Here is a 22,214-nt window from a genome sequence, read left to right on the forward strand (position 1 = left end):
TGTCAGGCAGTGACCTCAGGGCAACACAAGGGTGCTAAATGCCTGGGAAGGATTTTGAATCTGTCTCAAGTTATACAGGAGACTTCTTTGGAAAGTCAACCTTAAAGAAGATAGATCTATTAAAGGGCACCAAGGAGATGACTTCAAAGAGAACTGGATGGCAGGAGAAGGTCAGCCTTCACTATGACGTGTCCCTGTCAGCACGACAAAGCAAAAAGCACTATCGTAGAAACAATTTTAAATTAAAGATGCAAATAGACAAAAATCCATGTGATAGTCATTTAGAGTGAAAGGCAATAAGAAATAAGACAAATATTGTATGATTCCATTTATATGAGGTACCTAGAGTAGGCAAATTCATAGACACAGAAAGTAGAATAGAAATTAGGGGCTGGGGGGAGGGGGAACAGGGAGTTATTGTTTAGTGAATACAGAGTTTCTGTTTGGGATGATGGAAATGTTCCAGAAATGAATGGTGATGATGGTCATACAATAATGTGAATATATTGCTATTGAATTGTACAATTAAAAATGATTAAGATGCGAAATTTTATACATGTATATTTTCCACAGTTAAAATATAAATGAAATATAATGAAAGGACTTATCGTGTATAAGAAATAAAAATCACAAATATCATGAAATTTGTAGAATATATAGCTTGGAATTGAAAAGCCTAAATAAAAATATTTAAATCAGGGCCGGCCAGTGGCTCAGGCTGTTGGAGCTCCGTGCTCCTATCTCCAAAGGCTGCGGGTTCGATTCTCACATGGGCCAGCGGGCTCTCAACTACGAGGTTGCCTGTTTGATTCCTTGACTCCCACAAGGGATGGTGGGCGGCGCCCCCTGCAACTAACAACTGGACCTGGAGCTGAGCTGCGCCCTCCACAACTAAGACTGAAAGGACAACAACTTGACTTGGAAAAAGTCCTGGAAGTACACACTGTTCCCCAATAAAGTCCTGTTCCCCTTCCCCAATAAAATCTTAAAAAAAAAAAAAATTTAAATCAAATATATGGTGCTGGAAGGAGAACTGACTCCGGGTGGTGAACACACAATGGGATTTATAGATGATGTAATACAGAATTGTACACCTGAAATCTATGCAATTTTACTAACAATTGTCACCCCAATAAATTTTTAAAAAATTTAAAAAAAATAGAGCAAAAAAAAGTCCCCCCCAAAAAAATATTTAAAATGTCAACAGAAGAGAGATTTTAAAACTTCAAAGGCATGACTTTTCAAAAGTAATAAAAAAAATAATTTTTAAATACATGATTAAACCAGTTTATAAATTAAGGTAGGATAGGTATAAATTAAGGTAGTTTCCTTCTTAAAAGGAAGCTAAAAATGCCAAGTCAGGAAGTCTAAGTGAAGACAGGTTAAGCTAAAACAATTCAAAAGACAAACTACAATCTGTCAACAGTGAGGACAAAATAAACTAAGTCTTCAAAAGGAAAACAGGGTAGCAGTTTGAAAAGTGCGATGAAAAAGAAAATGAAGGTCATGCCGTGTAGAAGAGAGAAGGGGTGGCTTGTGTGATCTCCCCAGACAGACAAGAGTGTGCGTGGCAAGCAGGTTTGTCTTGCTCACCCTTCTGTCTCTCTCCAGGCAGTTCAAGTTCAGAGATCCCCATGTTACCAGCATCATCAAGGCTCCAGCTGCTACTTGGTGCTTCGAAAGAGAAGCTGCTCCCTTATCTCTGGCACCATATGGGAATTCCTCCTGCAGGGTCACCTGATTGGGCCCAGGAGAGCTGGTAGGAGCAGCCGCAGAGGCTAGTCCCCACCTCTTCCCGCCCCCTTCAGGTAGGACAGACTCAAAGCCCCACCATTAAATATGGAAGCCAGAACACAACTTGGGTGGCACAGAAGTTTGATTTAGAACTTGGAAGTGAGAGCACAGTTTCATGAGTGCTTTGGATGGTGGAATGTTCTGCCAAGCTCGAGGGGAAGGCAGCAGACCTGGAGGAGGAAGATGGCCTGGCAGAAGGGACTGCCAGGGGCCCCAAAGCCAGGGAAAAAAGACGGAAATAGAGGAACAGAGTCGAGGCCCAAGTCTTGGGCAAGAAAACATGAATGTTTGGAGCTGTACTATGCACTTGGTGAAAGGTCTCCATTTAGGTGAATTGTGCCTGTTACAATGCCAGGTGGCAGGTGTCATGTGGGGCAGCCTGCGGGGTCCTCCGCTCCCTCTCCCACATAAGAACGCAGGATACGGTGAGGCCAAAAAGGAACCCCCACGGAGCCATAGGTGGGGGAGTCATACCACTATAGTCTCACTGGAGGCTGGATTCACACGACGTGTGACCTGCTGTCCGCTTTTCGGCCAACCAACCAACTCTCCTCGACTCCCCTCGACTCCACTCCTCAGCACAGCCGGGGCAGTTATATTAGTGGCCAATGACTCAAGGGTTACAGCTGACGACCAACTAGCCACAGCTGACGGCCATCTACTACCCGAGCCAGCACCTTTCCACGTGAAGCTGAGAGCCTGGAAAGTGCTCTCTGGGGCTCTGTCCCACAGCAGGATTGGGCCTTGTTTGTGGCCTGCTGACACAAGTTCCTGCAACTTGGCCTCTGGGTTGGGGATACCTGGTGAGAGGCTCCAGACATTGTGGGGACACCCATGCTGGTGATGAGCTAGCTGGCAAGGGTGCATGGGGCTGCATACACCGCAGGGCCTGAGCCCCACCTTCGCCATTGATCAGGGCCTTATACGACGAAGAGGTCAGCCCTGAGGGACCTGTGAGTGTCTGGAGTCTCTGGGATTTGGGGGCAGAGGCCAGGGTCCCCGGAGTGGCAGATCTAGGAAATCTGCCGATCCCATTTCCTCTTCCTGGACATGCATTCCCAGCCTTCATTTAGGCAAGCTGGGATCATGTTTCTGGGTCCTGCCAGTGGGATGTGGGTTTGCATGACCTCTAGGTCCAGGCCCATGTCCCTGGCTGCCTTCTTTCTCTTCAGCGGAGCAACTGGGGGCAGAACAGATTGGATGGCATCAGTGGCTCCAGTCCTAATTACCTGGATTCATCCCACACTTTTCCAAGTCCCTTTGCTATGTGAATGCATCTCCTCTCACTGAAGAGACAGGTCACTTTCTCCTACTGAGTCTGGGATGTTAGCAGACGTGAGATCTGTAGAGGCTTGAAAAAGCATTTACTTGTTTGTTTTACTTTGGCTCATCTGCAGTCACCTTGAAACCATGCCTGAGCAAGCCTGTTGGAACATAAACAGTCACCCTGTCACTTTAGCCATTGCCACACATGTGAACAAGGCCAAGACCAAAAGAGCTGCCCAGTTAAGCCCAGCCCAAACTACTGATCCACAGACTCATGAATAAGTAAATGTTTATTATTTTTTTTGCACTCTTGTGGCACTGTTACCAGACAGTGGGCCCTCCTCGGCGCAGTGTCCAGGTTCTTGGCGTCTCGAGCAAAGAATTGAACGAGATACCGAGGTAAAGTAGTGAAAAAGCAGTTTATTAGAAGAAAAGGTAACGCTTCAAAGAAATAGAAGCAGGCCTGAGCAGAACGCAGTGGCTCAAGGGCCATTATTAAAAGGGACAGTACACTCCAAAGAGTTTGGAGTCGGCTGAGCAAAAGAAGAGGCTCAAAAAAGGCTCAAAGGCCCAAGGGGCTCAAGGTGGCATGATTAGGAGAAAAGGTACACTCCAAAAGGTTTGGATTGGGCCCCGAGCAAAGGCAAGGCTCAGGAGGCTCTAAGGGGCTCAAAAAAGGGAAGGGGTGACTGGCGAGGACTTGGAGTTTTTATCCTTTTTTCTTCAGAATGGGCTGTTCCTTTGCAGGCATGTGACTACTTGATTGACACCTGTGATTGACAAGAGGCTATTACCTCATCTTTTTAGATTGTGCATGTTCTTTCCCAGAATTCAGTCTGTTATAATGAACTTCTGGGCATATGTATGATATTATAATGATGGTATAATAAGGCCCGGGTGAAATGAAGGTCGTTGTGGCCTTTACTGCGCAGGTGTGATTGGTCTAATCTAGTTGGGTATTTTGTACCCATTTGTTCCTCATAGGGATAGATAATTACAATGAAAAGGGTAAGTTTTGGGTGGAAAGGGGAGTCTTTTGGGTGGTAATGCAGAGACCCGATGTCTATCTCTAACTGCCTGCCTTGTTTTTCCCTTGAGAGGCATGATCCCCATAAAATCTCTATGGGAAGTTGAGGGACAGGAGGTTTTTTCTTCTGTATCTGCTTCCTGCTGGGCAGGGGCGTAGAGCTGTCCCTACCTATTGGGGGATTCACGGAACTCTCGCCCTATCTAATCTCAGATGAGAGGAAGGGGTCTCGAGATCCGCCTGGAAGACCACGTTGGACTGGCAATCTTGCCGGGATATCCTCTGTATCCCCAAGGTCTCTAATTGAGGAAAAGTAGATTTTAATTAATAAATCCATTAGCTCTATGGAGCCTGTGGTCATTCAACCAGTCATTTAGGTGGCTTCAATTGTCCAGGAACTGGGCGCAGAATGGGTTGGGAAGAACATTAGGCTTCAATGATTATAATCAACAAGTATACTGGCCTGGGGGGTCTGGAATGGCTTGGGGGATGCTGGGAAGTCACAGGCTTTTAAGTAGTTATCTGAAGCAAGGGTGGGAGACTTTTGGTGATTCAGGCTAGGAGCAATCTTTAGGATTCAGAAACTGATTAGAAGAGTAATCAAAGCCAGGGGGGCTAAGGAGCTAAGAAACTAGGGAAAGGGAGACTTAAAATTTCTTTAGTGAAGGAGGCTTAAAACTTTTGTAGCGAGGGAGGTTTCCCATATCATTTCCCCCCAATCAGTAACAGGGTCTCATATCTTTGAGACCGTTGGGGAATTACGGCCCATTTGGTCTCCATGTGAGAGCTGGAGTACTGAATTAGCTCCAACCACTGAAACTGGCCCAGAGCCCTGTTGAAGTGTCATTTGGAAGTTGAGGAAGAAATAAATTTTGTTAAAAGGTTTAGGATACAAAGCCCAAAAACAAGGGTTAAAATGATCATTAGCAATGGTCTGGCAAGGGGAAGAGAAGCCAGGATGCCAGCTCCAGATCTTGGACCAGGATCCCCAAGATTCACTAAATTGTTGGCGGATCCTGGAGGCTCTATCTTTGAACTCTTGGGACTATGTCAGGCTGATTAACATAGAAACAACAGTCTTCTTCTAAAAATAAGCATAGCCCCCCTTTTCAGCAGTTTTTCAAAGGGAATGGTTAGGGACTGATTACTGGGGGCTATTTTGATCTTTGGAGCCAAGTAGACGAAAGTATAGGTTGCTATCCAATTAGCTGGAAGGCACAGATAAGACCTCGTGAAGCAATAATGAGCAGCTCCAGCAGTTCTGTTTGAAGACAGCTTCAGGTTTTCAATCGGCTTACAGGAACAGGAGTGACAATCTTCTTTTTGGGGGAGTCCTGTGGAGACTTAAATGAAATAAGTTTAATTTGAGGGAAGTGGACTCAGCCACTGACTCTCTGAGGTCCAATAGCCAATGGAGTGCTTGGGAAAATTGCAAAGGGTTCCTTCCATATACTAGGAGCTAAACCGGTCTTCTGTTAGAGACTTCTCCCTTTAAGTTTTTAATAGTACTTGGTTCCCTTTATTTCTTAAGTGACTGTTGAGCCTTTCCCAAGACATTTCAGGTTATTTGAAAATTTCTATAGTGAGGGAGCTTTAAAACTTTTGCAGTGAGCGGGCTCTCCCCTATCAGCACTAGATAAATGAAACAGGAACAACCCCACAAGGCTGACGAGAGCAGAGCCCCCAGCCACCCCATTGAGTTGCGATGTGAAGGAGCAACGCGCTTTTCCCATGCGGTCACAGCGAGAGTTCAGGGTTTGCTTGTTACTGCCACAGCGCTCAACCTCTCCTTTCTAATCAACAAGGAAACAGATCGCAGGCTCCCTCTTTGCCGTGATGCCTAAGAGACCTGAGTGGAGGGGAGCCGGTAGCTGAATTGTACCACAGCGACAGCCATGAGTGCCCAGGTCTTCTTATGGAAGTACTGGCCTATCTTCTGGAAGCCCATGTGCTGGTAGAGGGCCAGGGCGGAGTGCTGCATCATGCTGGTGCTGAGGACAACTTCGCTGTAGCCTTGGTCCCGCGCAAACTGGAGGACAGTCCTGACCAGGGCTTTCGCTATCCCCTCACCCCGGCGCTCCAACGCCACACTTAGGTGAAACAGCTCCAGCCGCTCCTTCCGTAGGCTGGGCTCCTCCACCGGCAGAGCTCCCACTGTGCCCACCACCCGCCCCTCAGACTCGGCCACCCAGAAGCAGGAGCCACGCTCACTCAAGTAGGATTTGGTGATGTCAGACATGTCTGTGTTTAAAGAGGTGACCACGTACTCGGTAAAGCAGTGTTTGACTAAGAACCTCAAGGCAGCAAGGAGGGTGAGGTCGGCTCCAAGGGCCAGGAGCCAGGAGCCGGAGACCAGGAATAGGGCAAGGGGCCCCCCAAGCAAAAGCACGAGGGTTCTCGGCAGTTTCAGGACGTAGCGGAAGGTGGTAGGGATGTGCTCAATTATGCCTTGGGAGAACAAGGCCACAACCTGTTGGTGGTCACTCTCCTGGTATTTGCGGATGTGATAAGGAGCCATGGAAAAGTTCTGTGTCTGAATGTCAAAGTCCACGGGAGAAAGCTGGGCGTCCCTGCACTCTGCTCTGGCAGCCCTGGGGAAGAGAAAGGAAGCCATGTGAGTAACACCGGCTCTTCCACCCCCCAGGAACCCGACAGACCTGCTTAAGGGCGTGTCTTTCTGCTTTTGCCTGAGAAAGCAGACCACAGCCACTGGGAGAAGGTATAGGGTCAGAAAGACCCGCATTTGACCCTGATTCCATTCCTTTCTAGCTGTGTTACCTTGGGCATGTCAGTTAACCTCTTTGAGCCTGTGTTTCTTCATCTATAGAACAAGGTAAAATCAAAACCCGCCTTCTGAGGTTGTTTTGAGGATTTAATAAAATAACATATACAAAGCTCTGGTGTGTAAAGTATCGTCCCCTATACCCTCTTTCCCTCTTTTTCTGGTTCTTCGCTTCTTGGTACCTTGAGGTGACAATGAATCGGGAAGCCAAATGAGTCCAGGGCTCCTGCTGCCTGCGCCGCTCAACCAATAGACCGACACAGGAGTTGGGTCATAGAATAAGCGTTTATTATCAGAGAACCGGTGGTCTGAGACGGCAGCGGGTTAACACCTCCAAAAACTGCCTTAATATTTTCAGACCAGCTTGGGGTATTTAAGGGAAAATCTGGGCATTCCTGCAGAGGTCTATTGTGGAGTCAGCAACCCAAGGACAATGATGGGATTAGCCTGGTAGACCACTGAGATTGCATTCAATAAGCCAAAGGGTATTAATCATAAGTTTCAGGGTAATTTTCTAAAACTGGGAACTGGGTGGGACAGGGGACATTCCGAGCTCGAGCTCAAACCACAGGGGATGACCTATTTTTAAAGTATAGGTAGGTCAAGGAAAGGTGAGGCCAGGGACGTGGAGAGGCCTCTATTATGGGGGTGCCAACCAAGCCCTGTTTCAACAGCACCAGCCAGAGCACATGTCCCATCCTTTGGTCCCTCTCCTGGGGACCATACGTGGCAGGAATCCTGTTTCCAAGAACAGGTTTCAGCAAAGGGTTCTTCCCCCTTGATTGCAAAGTTTTAGGCTGCTGAGGTGGCAGAAGAGCCAAACACAAAAAATGGCCCAGCCTTGAGACCCAGAGGAGGGCGTGGGGCTCTAGGCCACACTCAGAGCGCTGTCCTTCCACCCATGTCCTCTCACCTGCTACCACAAAAGCCTTGAGTGTCCAGTGGCTTCAGCGTGGCCTCTTCCCTCAGCCTCTGAATGGCAACCAGGAAACTGTTCAGGGCGTGCTCCACCTCTGGGGCACCAAACACTGGAGGCATCCTCTTTAGCTGGCTCCTGGACGTGTATTTGTTAATCATAAACCCTGTTGTGGCTGGCTGCTTGCCCACGGGTTGTGAAGGAATTCATGAATCAGGTAGAAATACAGAAGGAAGATTTATTAAAGTAGGAGAAGTGTCAGCAGGGTACACTGCTGGAAACTACTGCCCTGAGTCTGTTTCATCTGAAGCTTTATGTTTTCTAACCAGATGTAAATTGCTTTGGCCTGTAGTGGAATTTTCTGTCAAGTTTGGCTTTGTCCTTTGGGGTGGAGGAAGGTGCAGTTAAACGTTATTGCAACCTTTTCATGTGTTATGTAGATTCAAGTGGGAGCCAGGAGTGGATCCGATACAGATGTCACAGGGCCAGCACGGGCAAAGTTAACAGAAACATTGAAAGTGGTTTGCATAGCAAATGTACATCAAGCAGAGCCAAAGAAAGCTTTCAAAGAGCCCCAAGCCAATTTATACTATTAAATCGAACTATACCAGAGGTCCAAATCTCAAAATAGAAGACTTAATGCCACTGAAGCAGGGCCCAACTGGGCCCCCTGTACTCAGAATGCCTCCGGGATGCCCTGCCCCGCATCCGGGCTCGTTTCATTCTATTTGGTCCTTAAACAGTAAATCTCACCCCTACGCCTCGAGATCAGAATGCTCCTGGGAGGCCTTGCCCTGGTTTGGCTTCTGGCCCCAGAGCCTGTGATGCTTGTTAATTACAAACTTTAACGCTTAGCATTTTCCCAGGTTACTCCCCCACCGTTTCCAGACCAGGGACGCCACAAGAGATACGATGACAGAGGGGGGCATCACGGAAGGAAAACAGACCTCTGAGACGTCTGTCATGCATCCTCTGGGATAATGCCCAGATTTTCCCTTAAATACCCCAAGCTGGTCTGTGAATGTAAGGCAGTTTTTGGAGGTGTTAACCCGCTGCCTTCTCAGACCACCGGTTCTCTGATAATAAATGCTTATTGTATGACCCAACTCCTGTGTTAGACTATTGGCTGAGCGGCGCAGGCAGCATGAGCCCTGGACTCCTTTGGCCTCCGGTTACACTGATGTATGAATATGTGTCTGGGAGTCCCCAAATGATGTAGGGGACTTTGGAGTGAGTGCGGGGATCGTGTCTCGTGAGACCAAAGAATGGAAACATGGACTCAGGAGAGGCAAAGAGTTTTAGAAAGAGGACAGTTTATTGAAAGCAAAGGGTCAGAGCTCCCGAGACATTGTGTCCTGTGACACATTGTGTACTTTTTATTTTTTTCTCTAAATTTCACTATTGATACATTAGCACCAAGGCAATTTATTTAGCCCTATGATGAAACATGATATATGAACGCTGGATAAAAATGTGCAAGGCCTTTAATTATGTTATTTACAAAGGAAAGGAGTGCGCCAATAGCTTTTGTTGCTTGACCTCTGAGGAGCTATTGTAATTGAGGTCAATCATAGTTTCTGAAGGTCTGATGTCTTTCTAGGATACCACCTCGTCTTCTTGGACCCAATACCAGAAGTAAAACCCCTTCCCGCCCCCCCCCCACCCGAGAGGGAAGGGGTCCCAAATGGGGGTGCCCAGTGATGGAGGCAAAAGCTCTTACTTTTATACCTTCCTTTGCCTGCTTGGAGAAGGGGGCTGGAGCCTTCTCATTGGATTCATCTATCAGGTTTGTCCTGTTTGCCCATCCTGACGGGATTAACGAACCAACCCATTCCTATCTATCAGGTCTGCTCCTTTGCCCGGCTAGAGGGGATGTGAGATCATTTATTAACCTTAAGGCGCATTCTCATGTCTCTGTCCTGGAGTGAAGGACATTCCAGGGCCTGGAGTTTCAGGATAGGGCTGCTTTTTGTTTATTCCACCAGAGACGCCCCTGTCCACCTAGCAACATGCTAACTAACCTGTCTCAACACCCCGATTACAATCCCATCTTAATTAACCCTAGTATCAAGAAGCTGGGCTGTGACGAGGTAGGGAGCCTGTTTTTCATTCACCTCTGGGATCACCAGAAATTAGTGGGGAGGTGTGGGGGAGTTGGTAAGCAGGGTCTGGAACAGCTGAAAAAGAAGGCACAGGGTTTATGACCAGTCCCTGTAGTTTTGAATGTGGGAGGTGGATAGTGGATAGGTGATTAAAAAAACCTTCCCATGAGGTGACTCAGCCTCTGCTGCTCTCAAAACTGGGGAGATGACCCAACTCCTGTGTTGGACTATTGGCTGAGTGGCGCAGGCAGCATGATAACACATGATAGTACCCGGGGCAACAGTACCCGGTTGACAGAGCCCCCTTCCCTCACGCTATCCCAGGGCACAGAGGACACAGTCAGCTTTTTGCTTTAATATATAATCCTTGACTAAGGAACCAAGCCCACGTGGCCTACCCAACTGCATCTTTTTCCTTCTAGCACCAAAGACCCTCTAGTAACTTGTTGCGTTTGCTGGTAGAGGATTTAGACTCTGGAGCTACCTGGTTAATGCAAAGGACACTGTTCCTAAATTGGCTCAAAATGACTTTCCCTGAAAGACTTGTGGAGCTTATGTTAAATTCTTCTTTCCCAGGAAATGACATTGCTTTTTCCCCCTTCTTGTCACAAAGAGTTGAAACATTATAGTTACAGAGTTCAACCTTACCAGTAGTCGGACATCTCAAAATGGCAAAAACTGCTTACAAGTTAAGAGGCTGGAGAGCTTGCTGACATCAGCATGCGTGTCCTCTGCTATTGGGAGTGCAAAATGGTACCTTTCTAGGATTAAAAACCTCTTCCCCAATAATCCCACTTCTGGGAAGCTATCCTAAAGAGAAACATGTACCAATATTTACTTGTAAAAGTGAAGCGAAAATTTGAAAGCAACACAAATGTGTAAAAATAAAATTCCATATGTTACATGTTACACGCTGATAAAAAGAATGTGTTTGAGGTGATGGTGCAGGAAGAGGTGCTGTGATGGAATCATCAGCACAGCGTCAGGGGTCACACACAGATGTGAGATTTAACCCTGACTACAGCATTTTGAGTTTTGGGGGAGCTTCAAATCTCTAAGCTTCAAGGGAAAAGCTGCCTTTATAATGGACAGGTCTGGGGGTACCACCTGAACCAAGTGGTTAGGTAGAAGTTAGAAAATGTAGGAGGAGGAGCAGGGGAAGGAAGGGGTCCATAGTGCGTACAGAAAGAGCTCATAACTTGCTTTGATTAACTGCCTCCAGCCACGTATCAGTTTCTACAACAGATGACAAGAGGTGGTCTGGGGCAAGATAAGGATCTGAGTCAACAGACCTCCACCCATCTTAGGATGTCATACCCTCCAGTGGAAGAGCATGCACCACTTTTTCCTGCCAAATCTGTATGTAACTCCCTCCTCCCACCCAGCAAACTACAAGTCCCAGGGACAAGGGCTCTCTCTCCCTCTGGGGTCTAAGCTCCCTTGCCCTTGCTCTCTACCTCTCCCCTTCCCCCCCACCTCAGCTAGGTCCTTCTCTTCCCTGAGAATGTATCACTAATAAACCCTGCTTGCACATTAATCAGCTTGCTGACCTTTGATTCTTCACTGTGTTGGCAAGAAGAACCCAGACTCCTGCAACAAAGTAATCAAACTTTGTATACCAAGGTGTTAAGCCATATTTAGGCCTGGAGCAGAAACCTTATCTTAAAAGCCATTTTGTCTTGATCCTATCTTGCTCAATCTTCTAGGGGCCTGGGCAGTCTGGAGGGAGACGGGGGCCAGGGTGTGGAGCTGGAGGGCTTGGTCCTGCCGGAAACCCTTTGTCATTGAAGGGGAAACAAACTTGTTTACCCCCTCCTATAAAAGTCCATACCCCTTTTGCTCAGAGAGGTTATGATCTTTTCCCTCTGCTCTAGCCTGACTTCCCGCAGCTCAAACACGCCAACTAAATTCTAATAGACCAATCTTGGTCTCCTGCTCCTCTGGCTGTGCCTAACACAATGTGGGTGCCAAATGACATTATGGGCCTCTTGATGACACCCAATGGGGAGGACACAAAAATCTATTATCATTCCCTGAAATATTTAAACTGACTCAAATTGTGAACAAATCCAGATTGTGGAATTCTGAAAGACATCTAGGGTACTCTTTAAAAAAATGTCAACATCATGTATTTTATTTTATTGGGGTGGGGGTAATGACTTAAGGTGTGATTTTTATTTCATATTACAGAAATATGAATCAAACACCCAGTAGTCAGGCCAATGCCAAGCAGTATGACAAACTCTCTAAAGAGGTTAAGAACTGAGTTTCCCAGATTTTTAGTATATTAACTGGGGCCAGCCCTGTGGTTCAGGTGGTTGGAGCGCCGTGCTCCTAATGCCAAGGTCACCAGTTCGATTCCCACCTGGGCCAGTGAGCTGCACCCTCTACAGCTAAGATTGTGAATCATGGCTCTCCCTGGAGCTGGGCTGCCACGGGCAGCCAGTCAGCACGAGCTGCCGTGCTGCCATGGGCTACCATGTGCTGCCATGAGCAGCTGGTGGTCAGTGTTGAGTGGCCGGCAGCCTGTGAGTGGCTGGCAGCTGGTGAGAGCTGCCGTGAGCTGCCCCGAGCCACCGACCGCCAACCGACTGCCTCAGCCAGGGGAAGCGCAAGGCTCATAACACCAGCATGGGCCAGGGAGCTGGGTCCTACACAACTAGACTGAGAACGGCTTGAACTGGAGTGGGGGGTGGAGGCAGAAGGGGAGGAAAAAAAAGAATGAACTGTAGTTTGTTTAAAATGCAGATTTTCAGGCCAAACCCCGGATTTTAATTGAGTAGGCCTGGGACAGAGTCTAGCAATGTGCCAATTGTTGACCACCTCAGGGACTCGAATATGAAATAAAGAGATTACTGTGAAGCACGCCGTTTCTTACTTGACCTGGATAAATGGATGATGGGTGGGACAGAGTGAACAGTATTAGGAGAATCAAGGTAGAGGGAAGAACAAGCCATGGTGTTTTATCCTAGCTTAAGGGGTTCCGATTAGAAAAGCCTTCCACTATCAACCTACAAAACCTGGGGATTAAATCTTGAACCATCTAAGGTTTCAGAATAGGGGAATATGAGTGTGATTTTTACAAGAATGTGATTTGATGGGATGAGTTGTAAAGCTAGAAAGCCAGGAAGGTTTAGAATGAGGTGATAAAAGTAAGCATCAAGGAGGAGGTACTGACAACAGAAAATAAAATGTCAGGAAACATATTGGTAACAATGGTGAACTTCCTTTCAGATGCCTAATGATAGGAAGTTAATATTAAATACATTTAAAATATCCATTATGAACATAACATCAGCAAAAATAAAATAGAATAAATAACAGATTTTTCAGACGTTTATTTGCCTGGTGCTTAAAACTCCATAGGAGCTCAACAGCAGTTTGTATTGCCTTCTTTTAAGAGTTTTGAGGGCAAAATTTTCTTCACTTTCATGAAGAAAAGCCTTTGAAGGATCAAAGTGTTTGATATCCAGAACTGTGTTCTCATGAAACAAGTAGAGTTAACAGGAGCGAGCTTGTGAGCTAGCAGGAACGAGCTTAAAACTGAACTGCTTGGCTCTGTATCCCCTGGCTAGCACTGCCCCTGCAAGCTTTAAAGCACCTTACATCCATCACAGGCAGGACCAGAACAGTTCCCAATCACAATGGCAAGCCCCTGCAAGCTAACAAACACCCATCATAGATGGGAATAGAAGAATTCCCAGAAGCCAGTTGTAACAGCAACCCCCTGCAAGCTGACATCCGTCATAGATGGGAACAAGACAAAATAATTGCAACGGCAGGCCCCTTGCAAGCTGACAAGTACCCTACAACATGCATAGAAAAATATGAAACGGGGTGGCCTGTTGGCTCAGGTGGTTGGAGTGCCATGCTCCTAACGCCGAGGTCGCCGGTTCAATTCCCACATGGGCCAGTGAGCTGCGCCCTCTATAAGTAGATTGAAAACAATGACTTGACATGGAGCTAATGGGTCCTGGAAAAACACAGTTCCCCAATATCCCCACCACCACCCCAAAATGAAACCCCAGCACTCCTCATCGTTGCAGCCATCTTCTCTAGATACTGCCACGGGCATCCTTGCTGCTCGACTTTCAATAAACCTTTTCTTGCTTTCCTACTTTTTCTGAGTCTCGTGAATTCTTTCATGTTCTGCAAATGACCGGGGATACTTATAAACCAATACATGCTCAATTTCTCCTGAAGTTTTCTCTCACTTTGTTTCTTTTTTAGCAAGCTGAGAGTAGAGTTTTGACACTGTAAGGGTGAAATTCAGTAAATCAATAACGTAATTAGATTAGCTAGTTTGCAGTTTGACTTACTGCATAGCTTGCTATCTAGTCACCTGTACTAATAGTTAATACTTAGTGTGCAGTTTGATCCACCCTGATATTCAGGTATTTCCTCTTTGCTTCTCCCCTCACTGATTAACTGAGGAATTGCTTTATTCCCTTTCTCAATGCTACCCATACCTTGTTAACCCATTTAATCAACAGAACCCTAACCTGAAAAGAACAATTTCTTAGTCCTCAGGCACCCAGACACCGGAATACACACAAAGCCCCAGCCCTCAGTGGTCCTGACCGAGTCCAGATAACATTATTGTAAAACAGACCCACCCCAGGAAGGATGTCAGCCCTCGGACCTGCCTGACAGATGCCCCCTATCCTTTGTTCTTCTTGTGTACCTATACAACCTTCTTGTGTACCTATACAACCCGGTCTAAGGACGGGGAGATGGCCTTTGGACAGGAGTTCGCCATCCTCCCAGAATGCCGGCATTCTGAATAAATCCGGCTTTTCTTTCCATCAACCATGTATCTTGATTATTAACTTTTTTAAGCCGCAGGCAGCCGGACCTTAGCACGGTATCAACACCTCCAATTTGAGTTGGTTATTTGCACTTTTCATTTCACATCATGCTTGATTTTTTGCTGTAGATTCTGATAACCCAATAATTTAGCATATGAATCTCTAGTTCATTTAGCTGTTCCTAAGCTGTACCAGCCTGTTTCTCTGCTTCAAATGTAGCTGAAAAAGTTTTATTACATAGTTCTTCATAAAGGACATGCCGCTTATTCATTTCCTCAGTTAATTCTGCCATTGAACTTTCTTCTCTAGTTTTTCTTGTAAATGTTTGCAATTGCTATCCCAATTACATAAAAATAAAATATATTTGAACAGAAATAAAAAACTAGAAGACAGTAACAAATAATAGTAACAGGGATTATCTTTTAAACTATTAAGAGGTAGGAGTAAAAGGTTTTATTCCCCCCTTTGCTGTACCATTCTGTGTTTTAAAATTTTCTATGATGAACAAATATAAATTTTGTAATCAGGAAAAGAAAACCAATGTTTTTTATAAATGCTGAAAATTATTAATATTTCTGTCATTTCACAAAACATCTTTTGTTGACATTCTACAAATGACACCATCCAATAGTGTTCCAATACTTTCTTCTTGTGAAGATAGTTTATATATCTGTAAAAATAAGACAAAGTATGACATGCTGTTATATTCACATACTACTAATTTTCACCATACAAACATGTATAAGTGAAGTTATCATTCAATTATTGGGATAATGGTATGAAATTACAAATGTGATTAAAATATACAAAGTAGATGGCAAGTCATCACTTATGTCAAATTGCAGGTATGGTGGTAACTCTCTAAACATAGAAACCAAAGTTGTACCAGTTTTAAAAGCATACATCTAGACATTGACTTCATACTAAATTAATTTTTTATGTGGGCTTGATATTTAAAGTTATTTATTCTTTCTTAATTAGAGAATCAACTAAGTTTCTAATTTTATTTTACATAAACCTACATCTCCAATCTTTGTATCTATAATTATTTTTCAAGTAATTTTTAGTAATAGTAACCTTTCTTAAAAGTTAAAAAAAAAAATAGAAGCATTGGTGATCAATAGTAAACAGCATCATTATTATTATTCCTCATCGATCACACTCTTTCTACAAATGCAGATTTACGAACCTTTTTGACTTCTGGAATATTTGTTATTTCAGAAAGATTTTCCAGAGAAACTTGATGACCTTCTACCTGAGATATTAGGTTTTCTTGATCTATTTGTTTTTCTCCATCTTCAATGTAAACAATTAGAACTGAAGTGTCATTTACTGACATACCAAATTTTTTCAAAGCCTCTGAAATCTAAGGAAAAATAAAGACAATAAACTAGTAGTTTCTATATCTGAAGCATCTCCCCCTTCACCTTCTTCTCTGCTCGGGTTCTTATTTTCACATCCTAAGGGTTCCGTCTGCCACAGCTTTTCTCTTTAATAATCCCTTCCTAACATTGACAAGTTCTGTCTCTAGAGTGCACCCTGCTCCAAGTTGCACCTCATTCCTGTGGAAGCAAGCCCAGAATTCTTGGCATAGCACAGAAACATCCCTCCCTCTGGCCTCATGTGACCCTAAGCCATGTATTCCTGTCTTCCAGCCAGTCTGGACTTCATGTTTCTTTGCCTGTGCTCATACTTTGTCCTCTGCTGGAAGTGTCCTCATCTTTCAAGGTCCAATTCATATGTCATGCCCCACTGTACCCTCCTCCTTACAGTAAGTTCTTTGCTGCTCCCACAGCTTTGAATTATTATTCCCACTATATCATTTATCTTAGGGCACTTGAACTTCTGTCTTGTTCAAATGCCTTCCTCAGGAACATATTTGTTTCTTCTGCCTCTAGAACTGTAACTGGAACAGGGACAAGCTCAAAGGATGTTTACTGAATTAAATAGTTTCTGGAATTATTTCAAGTGATCTCAAAGAAACAATAATTATCTGGTAATTTTTTCCTCCCGGTACTGGGGAATTCTATTACCATGCATTTTATAAAGTTTTCAAATATCTGTATTTCAAACCATGCCACAGGTTTCCTAATTTTTCTCTTGATGATATTAGTACCTGGTTGTATGATTAATAGTAATACTAATGCTAAAACTTCACCAGCAAAATTTCAGTTTGTTTTTTTTGTATGCCACATGTGGAATGTTGTTAGCTCAGTAACTTTGATCACTATCACCATCTCAAACCACAAACTCCTCTATGCACTGGGTGTGTGAATGAGAATGTGCTAAGGGCTGATCCAGGTACCAGAGAGGCTTTTGGTATATGGAAAAGGACACAAATTCTTCCTCAAGGAGTTTACAGAGAGAATAAAAGATGCTTATAACTCACAAATATCTATGCCTAATGTTTTACCATTTAGTTATCATTTAGAGGGATCTTTATATGATAAAGAGGACAGATAAAACTATCCTCAGTTAGCTAAACTTTTGCTTACTCACATGTGAAGTGACTCCAAAGCTTATTTATCTAGTAAGAGGTAGTGCTAAACCTCCACCCTCTGTCCAAAGCTCTCTTCATTTATTATTTTGGTTTGTTACTAACATTAGGCTTGCAGGAATTTAGCCTCCAACCCAACACTAGGAAACACACAGGTTATCATGACAAGGTCAACAGAAATAAAGTAAAATCCATATTAATTACATTGTTATTTGGAGAAAGGTTGAAAATAATTTCAGTAGATAGAGTTCTCGTTTTCATTTTTCCCAGTTTGCAGAGGTGAACTGCTTTGTTTGCTGCCACAAGTATCTGAAATGGATCAATGATCTACCAAAGAGAACAAAAAGAATTACACACAGAGAATCTGGAGCACTCTGAAGATGCATGCCCTCTCATGGTAACTCCAACGTCAGGCTGTTTTACTTCATCACAATTTCTATGGACTATATTTTCAAATTTCTATCTCAAGGGCCTGCGTGTTCAGAAAATCAGACTTTTAAAGCTTCAAAAACAAACAGTAAAAATTAAAAAAAAACACATTAAGAGCTAATGTTATGGGAAAGGCCATATTCTGAACATTTTATACCTGTATTATTTTCTTTAATTCTTAAAACTATACTATGAAATTGGTATTATTCACATGCAGTAGATGAGGAAACCAAGGCAAAGAATGTGTGGGTTTGAATCTCAGCTCTGTCACTTACTACCCAGGGAACGTGTGCAAATTCCTTAGATTATCTGTTAGATGCAAGTAATCTTACTTCATAGAGTTGTTGTGAAGTGAGTTAGTATATGTAAAGCACTTAGAAGAATGCAAGTATGTGTAAAGCCAGATACAGAGTAAGCACTCTATAAAGGTTGGCTTCTACTTGCTCAAAGTCGTAATAAATGGCAGAGCTTGGATTAAGTCCTGGAAATGTAATTTCACACGTGTGCTCTTCATCACTATGCAATGCTTCCTTTGCAGAGATTCTGTAGTTCAGATGAGATGGAGATCTACTTATCTGCCACTATGTCAGTGCCAGACTACAACCTTTCCTATCTCCTAGAGCAGGGCCTAGCACTTCATCTTCCATTCACTGTTAAATTCAAGGTTGGCCGAATGTGATTCAACTCGACAGCTTAGACAAGAACTTTTTACCTGAAGATGACAATTTTAGGCTAACCTGTAACATCATGGAAAATGAACACATTCTTAAATGCCCTGCAGACCTCACTCATTCTCACTTGTACTTACCACCGCAGGGTTTATTAATGAACCATCAATGGCACCTTCCATGGCCTTTTTTCTCAAGTCTCCAGCATTTTTTACATCTTTAAATAACAGAAGGGTCACCCTGCATTCGGGAAATAAGTCCAGCTGATGTGTTAACTGCATTTCGTAGATAAGCAGGATTCTATTATATAAAACCAAAAAGACCAGAGTCTTTTGTTGAAAAGTGAACATTATAATTCCTTAACAAATATCTTTGCTAACAAATAAATTTTCAAAAATAATAAGATGATAGAACTGATAAACTAGGAAAATCCATCCCCAAAGCACTTTTGGCATCCTCATGAGATGTCTTCTTCCTCACACTGCTGAGCTGTTTCTAGCTTCCTTTATCATTCCTGGGAAAGGATCAAGGTTGTTGCCTGCTCTTCTGGTTGTACAGATGAGGTAAGCTCAGCTGCATGGCTGAGGGGCAGCTTCCCCAATAGACAACTAGGTGCAGAATACCAGGAATTTTTTTTTATTTAATTTTTATTGGGGAATATTGGGGAACAGTGTTTTTTTCCAGGACCCACCAGCTCCATGTCAAGTCATTGTTTTTTCAATCTAGTTGTGGGGTGCACAGCTCAGCTGCAGGGTCAAGTTATTGCTTTCAATCTAGTTGTAGAGGGCATAGCTCATAGTGGCCGATGTGGGTATCGAACCAGCATCCTTGGTGTTATGAGCACCACACTCCAACCACTGAGCCAACTGGCCACCCACTGGCGGCTCAGCTCCAAGCTCAAGCTGTTGCTTCTCACTGGTCCATGTGGGAATCGAATCAGCGACGCTGGGGTTATGAGCACCTCGCTCCAACCACTGAGCCAACCAGCCGTCCATCAGGAATTTTTTAGACCACAGGTTACCTATGGTATTAATGAAACCTCACTAGAACTTAGCCTTTTTAGCTTTCTGATCTCACTGTTTTATTTAAATTTTAGCAGAACCTAGACACACATATTAAGGAAAAAAATAATTCTAGAGAAAAGAAGTATTACACTTGACTCAAAGATATTCAGTTCACACATGCAATTTAACCAGAGGGTACAACTATTAAATAATTAATAAGATTGGCCCTTTCTTAGACATAAGTTTAAGAAGGAAAAGACAGGGTAAGTATAAAGATATAAAAGATGCATGAGACACAACTTAAATAACTAGAAAGACGTAACCATATTTGTTAGGTCCCTGAATGTTAGAGACCTTGACTTAATGCTAGGTCTATGAATGTCAGGTCTCAGAGACCTTGACTTATGGACAAAGCCATGTCTGCAAGAAAACAACAAAATGTCTGTTGACCTGTACCTACAGACAGAGCCGAACTTGTGATACAAGAAAACAAAACAGTATAGCTACTGGCTTACAGGCAGTCAACATTTTCTGTTCAAGCAATGCCACCCTTTCATCAGAGCCCCTATAAAACACTCCTCACCCCCTCTTTCGGGGCTGCAAGTCTCCTTTAGGGGTGTAGTCCAGACTGTAGTGGTCTTTGCTCAGTCTGATATATACTTTTCTCTCTTACCATAAAAACTTCCTTAACTTGCCTGACAATGCACGTTCCTTTACTGGCTGACCTGTCAATATTCTTGAATGGGAAAACAAAGTTTTACAAAAATGTGATCTTTAAAACATTTTAATCAACATCTTAATGAGATATTTGGGTGAGGCAATTTGATAAGCTCATTTTACCCTTTTATCTGGTAGGTTCATATCTAGGACTCTTTCTCCAGAAATAAATTGGAAATCTGAGAATTTAGGTAATAAAAAGTTCCTCTCATCATCCTAATAGTAAAAAGTTGAAAACTTATTTAGCTAACAACGGGACTGGTTGTGACTAAACAACCATTAAAAACTGAAATCTTAAAGACTAGTTAAAGATATGTGAAAATAGCAATAAATAACATGAAGTAAAAATATCTGACAGGAAAACAAAACATAAAATGTGGCATAAATCATGGGGTTTTTAAAAGGTAAAAAAGAAAAAACACTGGAAGGAAAATTCATCAATAAAGTTCTCTCTGACTTGGTGGAATTATATCTGTTTTTTTCTGTTACAATAAGGAGTAAAATATCTGTGAATAATGTCCCGGCACATAGCAGCTCAATCTTTATTGTCATGATAGTGTCCAACGGAAAAACTACAGAAATGTGTAACAAATATATTCCCAATTATACAAAAAGATGAATACAGAAAACAAAAACATGAAGGAAACACACCAAAAGATGGCCATCTTGGTAACTGGATTATAGGTAATTTATATGGTCCTCTATAAAAAATATTTTTGTATGCATGTTCTGAATTTTTTATAGGGAGCACACAAAATATAATGAGCACATATAATCATGGAGGAAAAAAAACCTTTTGTGGTTTTTGTTTTTACACTAGTAAAACGGACCCCTAGCACATGTCAAAATAGTTTGTTTTATATAATTCACTCACCTAGGCCAGAAATTTAGATTAATCTCTAGTCCCATTTCTAATCAATAAAATCGTGCCGATTTTACCTCTTAAATAACATTTTAACCAGTCCACTTCTCTCCCATACCCACCGCCACCACACGAGGCCACCATCTCTCATCCACACCTATGGCCTCTTAGGAGCGGTCGCCTCAAAATTCCCGCTCTCCTATCATCCAACCTCCACCTGGCAAAGTGACCCTTTCAAACTGTAAACCAAACCTTGTCCTTCCGCTACTCTTGTGATAAGGCCACAACTTTATGTCAAAGCGTTCCGGATTCTATGACCTGGGCCCTTCCTCCCTCTTCTGCTTCCAAGCGCATCTCCTCCCTGACTGCGCTCTTGCCGCTACCGCCGCAATGGCCTTCTTAGCTTCAAGTCACCAAGCTTTCTCCCCACCTCTGCCCTCACCGGTAGGGAGTTCCCGACTCAATTCCTCCCTCCCATCAACTCGCCGTTAAAGAGTCTATATACTAGCGAGCCCAGAGCCCCGGAGCTGGGTCCCTATTATACGAGCTCCTTCTTATCCCTCGTCACAACTTCAATGAGTCGGGACCTGATTGGTTTTCTGTACCCTCACTAAGGTGTATAAACCTTGAAGGTAAAGACTGAGTCTATCACTTTGGTGTTAAATTTCCAGGGCCTGGTCTCGGCAGGCGCTTGTTAAACAAGGGCCGAAGGAGCTCCAGGCGTGGACTCAAAATAACTGGGTTACAGCTGCCCGGGATCGGCCCTCCGCTCTCCCACCTCCAACCTTCTCCTCCCAGCCCCGCCCGGAGGACTCACCGCCGCCTGCCCCGTCCGTGTTGGAGTGTCTTCCCCGCGGAAACAAAGCCCACCACTTCCGGAAGCTTGGCCGCAGCATCTGTCTTTCCGGATCCCGGAGGGAGGGAGTTTCCGGTGGGCCGTCCCGCCCACTCTTCCGCGGGTCCTTCTTCCCCGCGTGAGTCCCCTTAGCGGACGCGAAGGAGAGCTCCGTCCGTCACTTCCCGTGAGAGAGGGCTGGAAAGGATGCGTGGGCCGGGGCCGAGGTCTGGGTGCGAGCCTCAACTTTGTCCCTAACTTGTATTGGGCCTTGAACGAGTCGTCTTCACCTTCTTCCTGTGCAAAGCATTGGCCGAGAAGAGCTCTCTACATGTCTCCGATGGTCGAGATTCAAGTTTTTTTCTTGGCACGCGGGACTCGGTTGCCTTTTTGCTCTCGGTGCGGTCATTTAGGGAGGATCTGTTAGAGCGGATGGAGCTAGGCTATTTGCCTTGGATACTTATGAAGAGATTGGTGACTACATTAATGAAACCAACCTTTCCTTCA

At 44.1% G+C, this 22,214-nt stretch overlaps 2 protein-coding genes across 5 annotated transcripts; both read right to left on the reverse strand.

The window, feature by feature from the left end:
- Positions 1-3,942: 3,942 nt before the first annotated feature.
- On the reverse strand, positions 3,943-21,773 carry NAT8 (N-acetyltransferase 8 (putative)). 3 transcript variants are annotated; one of them, XM_033124360.1, is made up of 3 exons: positions 21,690-21,745; positions 7,783-7,964; positions 3,943-6,678 (listed from the first exon to the last, which is right to left on the reverse strand). In XM_033124360.1, exons 2-3 carry the CDS (start codon positions 7,944-7,946, stop codon positions 5,928-5,930), a joined length of 915 nt encoding a protein of 304 aa, XP_032980251.1. In that variant the 5' UTR covers positions 7,947-7,964; positions 21,690-21,745; the 3' UTR covers positions 3,943-5,927. The 3 variants fall into 3 exon arrangements, with proteins under 3 accessions (XP_032980251.1, XP_032980252.1, XP_032980253.1); XM_033124361.1 differs by lacking the exon at positions 7,783-7,964 and having other exon boundaries at positions 21,690-21,773; XM_033124362.1 differs by lacking the exon at positions 21,690-21,745 and having other exon boundaries at positions 7,790-7,868.
- Positions 11,376-21,801, reverse strand: TPRKB (TP53RK binding protein). Of its 2 annotated transcripts, none has more exons than XM_033124364.1 (5): positions 21,690-21,763; positions 18,430-18,529; positions 17,397-17,519; positions 15,885-16,061; positions 11,376-15,365 (listed from the first exon to the last, which is right to left on the reverse strand). In XM_033124364.1, exons 2-5 carry the CDS (start codon positions 18,469-18,471, stop codon positions 15,279-15,281), a joined length of 429 nt encoding a protein of 142 aa, XP_032980255.1. In that variant the 5' UTR covers positions 18,472-18,529; positions 21,690-21,763; the 3' UTR covers positions 11,376-15,278. The 2 variants fall into 2 exon arrangements, with proteins under 2 accessions (XP_032980255.1, XP_032980254.1); XM_033124363.1 differs by having other exon boundaries at positions 15,230-15,365; positions 18,430-18,589; positions 21,690-21,801.
- Between the last annotated feature and the right edge of the window lie 413 nt (positions 21,802-22,214).

The sequence above is a fragment of the Rhinolophus ferrumequinum genome, chromosome 13 (genome assembly GCF_004115265.2).
Source record: "Rhinolophus ferrumequinum isolate MPI-CBG mRhiFer1 chromosome 13, mRhiFer1_v1.p, whole genome shotgun sequence".
NCBI classification, from domain to species: domain Eukaryota; kingdom Metazoa; phylum Chordata; class Mammalia; order Chiroptera; family Rhinolophidae; genus Rhinolophus; species Rhinolophus ferrumequinum.

Excerpts from the sequence above, each read along its gene's own strand:
- TPRKB (XM_033124363.1), bottom strand. The coding sequence starts at position 18,570 with ATGCAGTTAACACATCAGCTGGACTTATTTCCCGAATGCAGGGTGACC. Across the intron at positions 17,520-18,429 it reads CATTAATAAACCCTGCGGTG|ATCATTGATCCATTTCAGAT; the intron begins GTAAGTACAAGT and ends TCTCTTTGGTAG. Across the intron at positions 15,366-15,884 it reads ATATTCCAGAAGTCAAAAAG|ATATATAAACTATCTTCACA; the intron begins GTTCGTAAATCT and ends TTATTTTTACAG.
- NAT8 (XM_033124360.1), bottom strand. The coding sequence starts at position 7,946 with ATGATTAACAAATACACGTCCAGGAGCCAGCTAAAGAGGATGCCTCCA. Across the intron at positions 6,679-7,782 it reads CAAGGCTTTTGTGGTAGCAG|GGCTGCCAGAGCAGAGTGCA; the intron begins GTGAGAGGACAT and ends TCTCTTCCCCAG.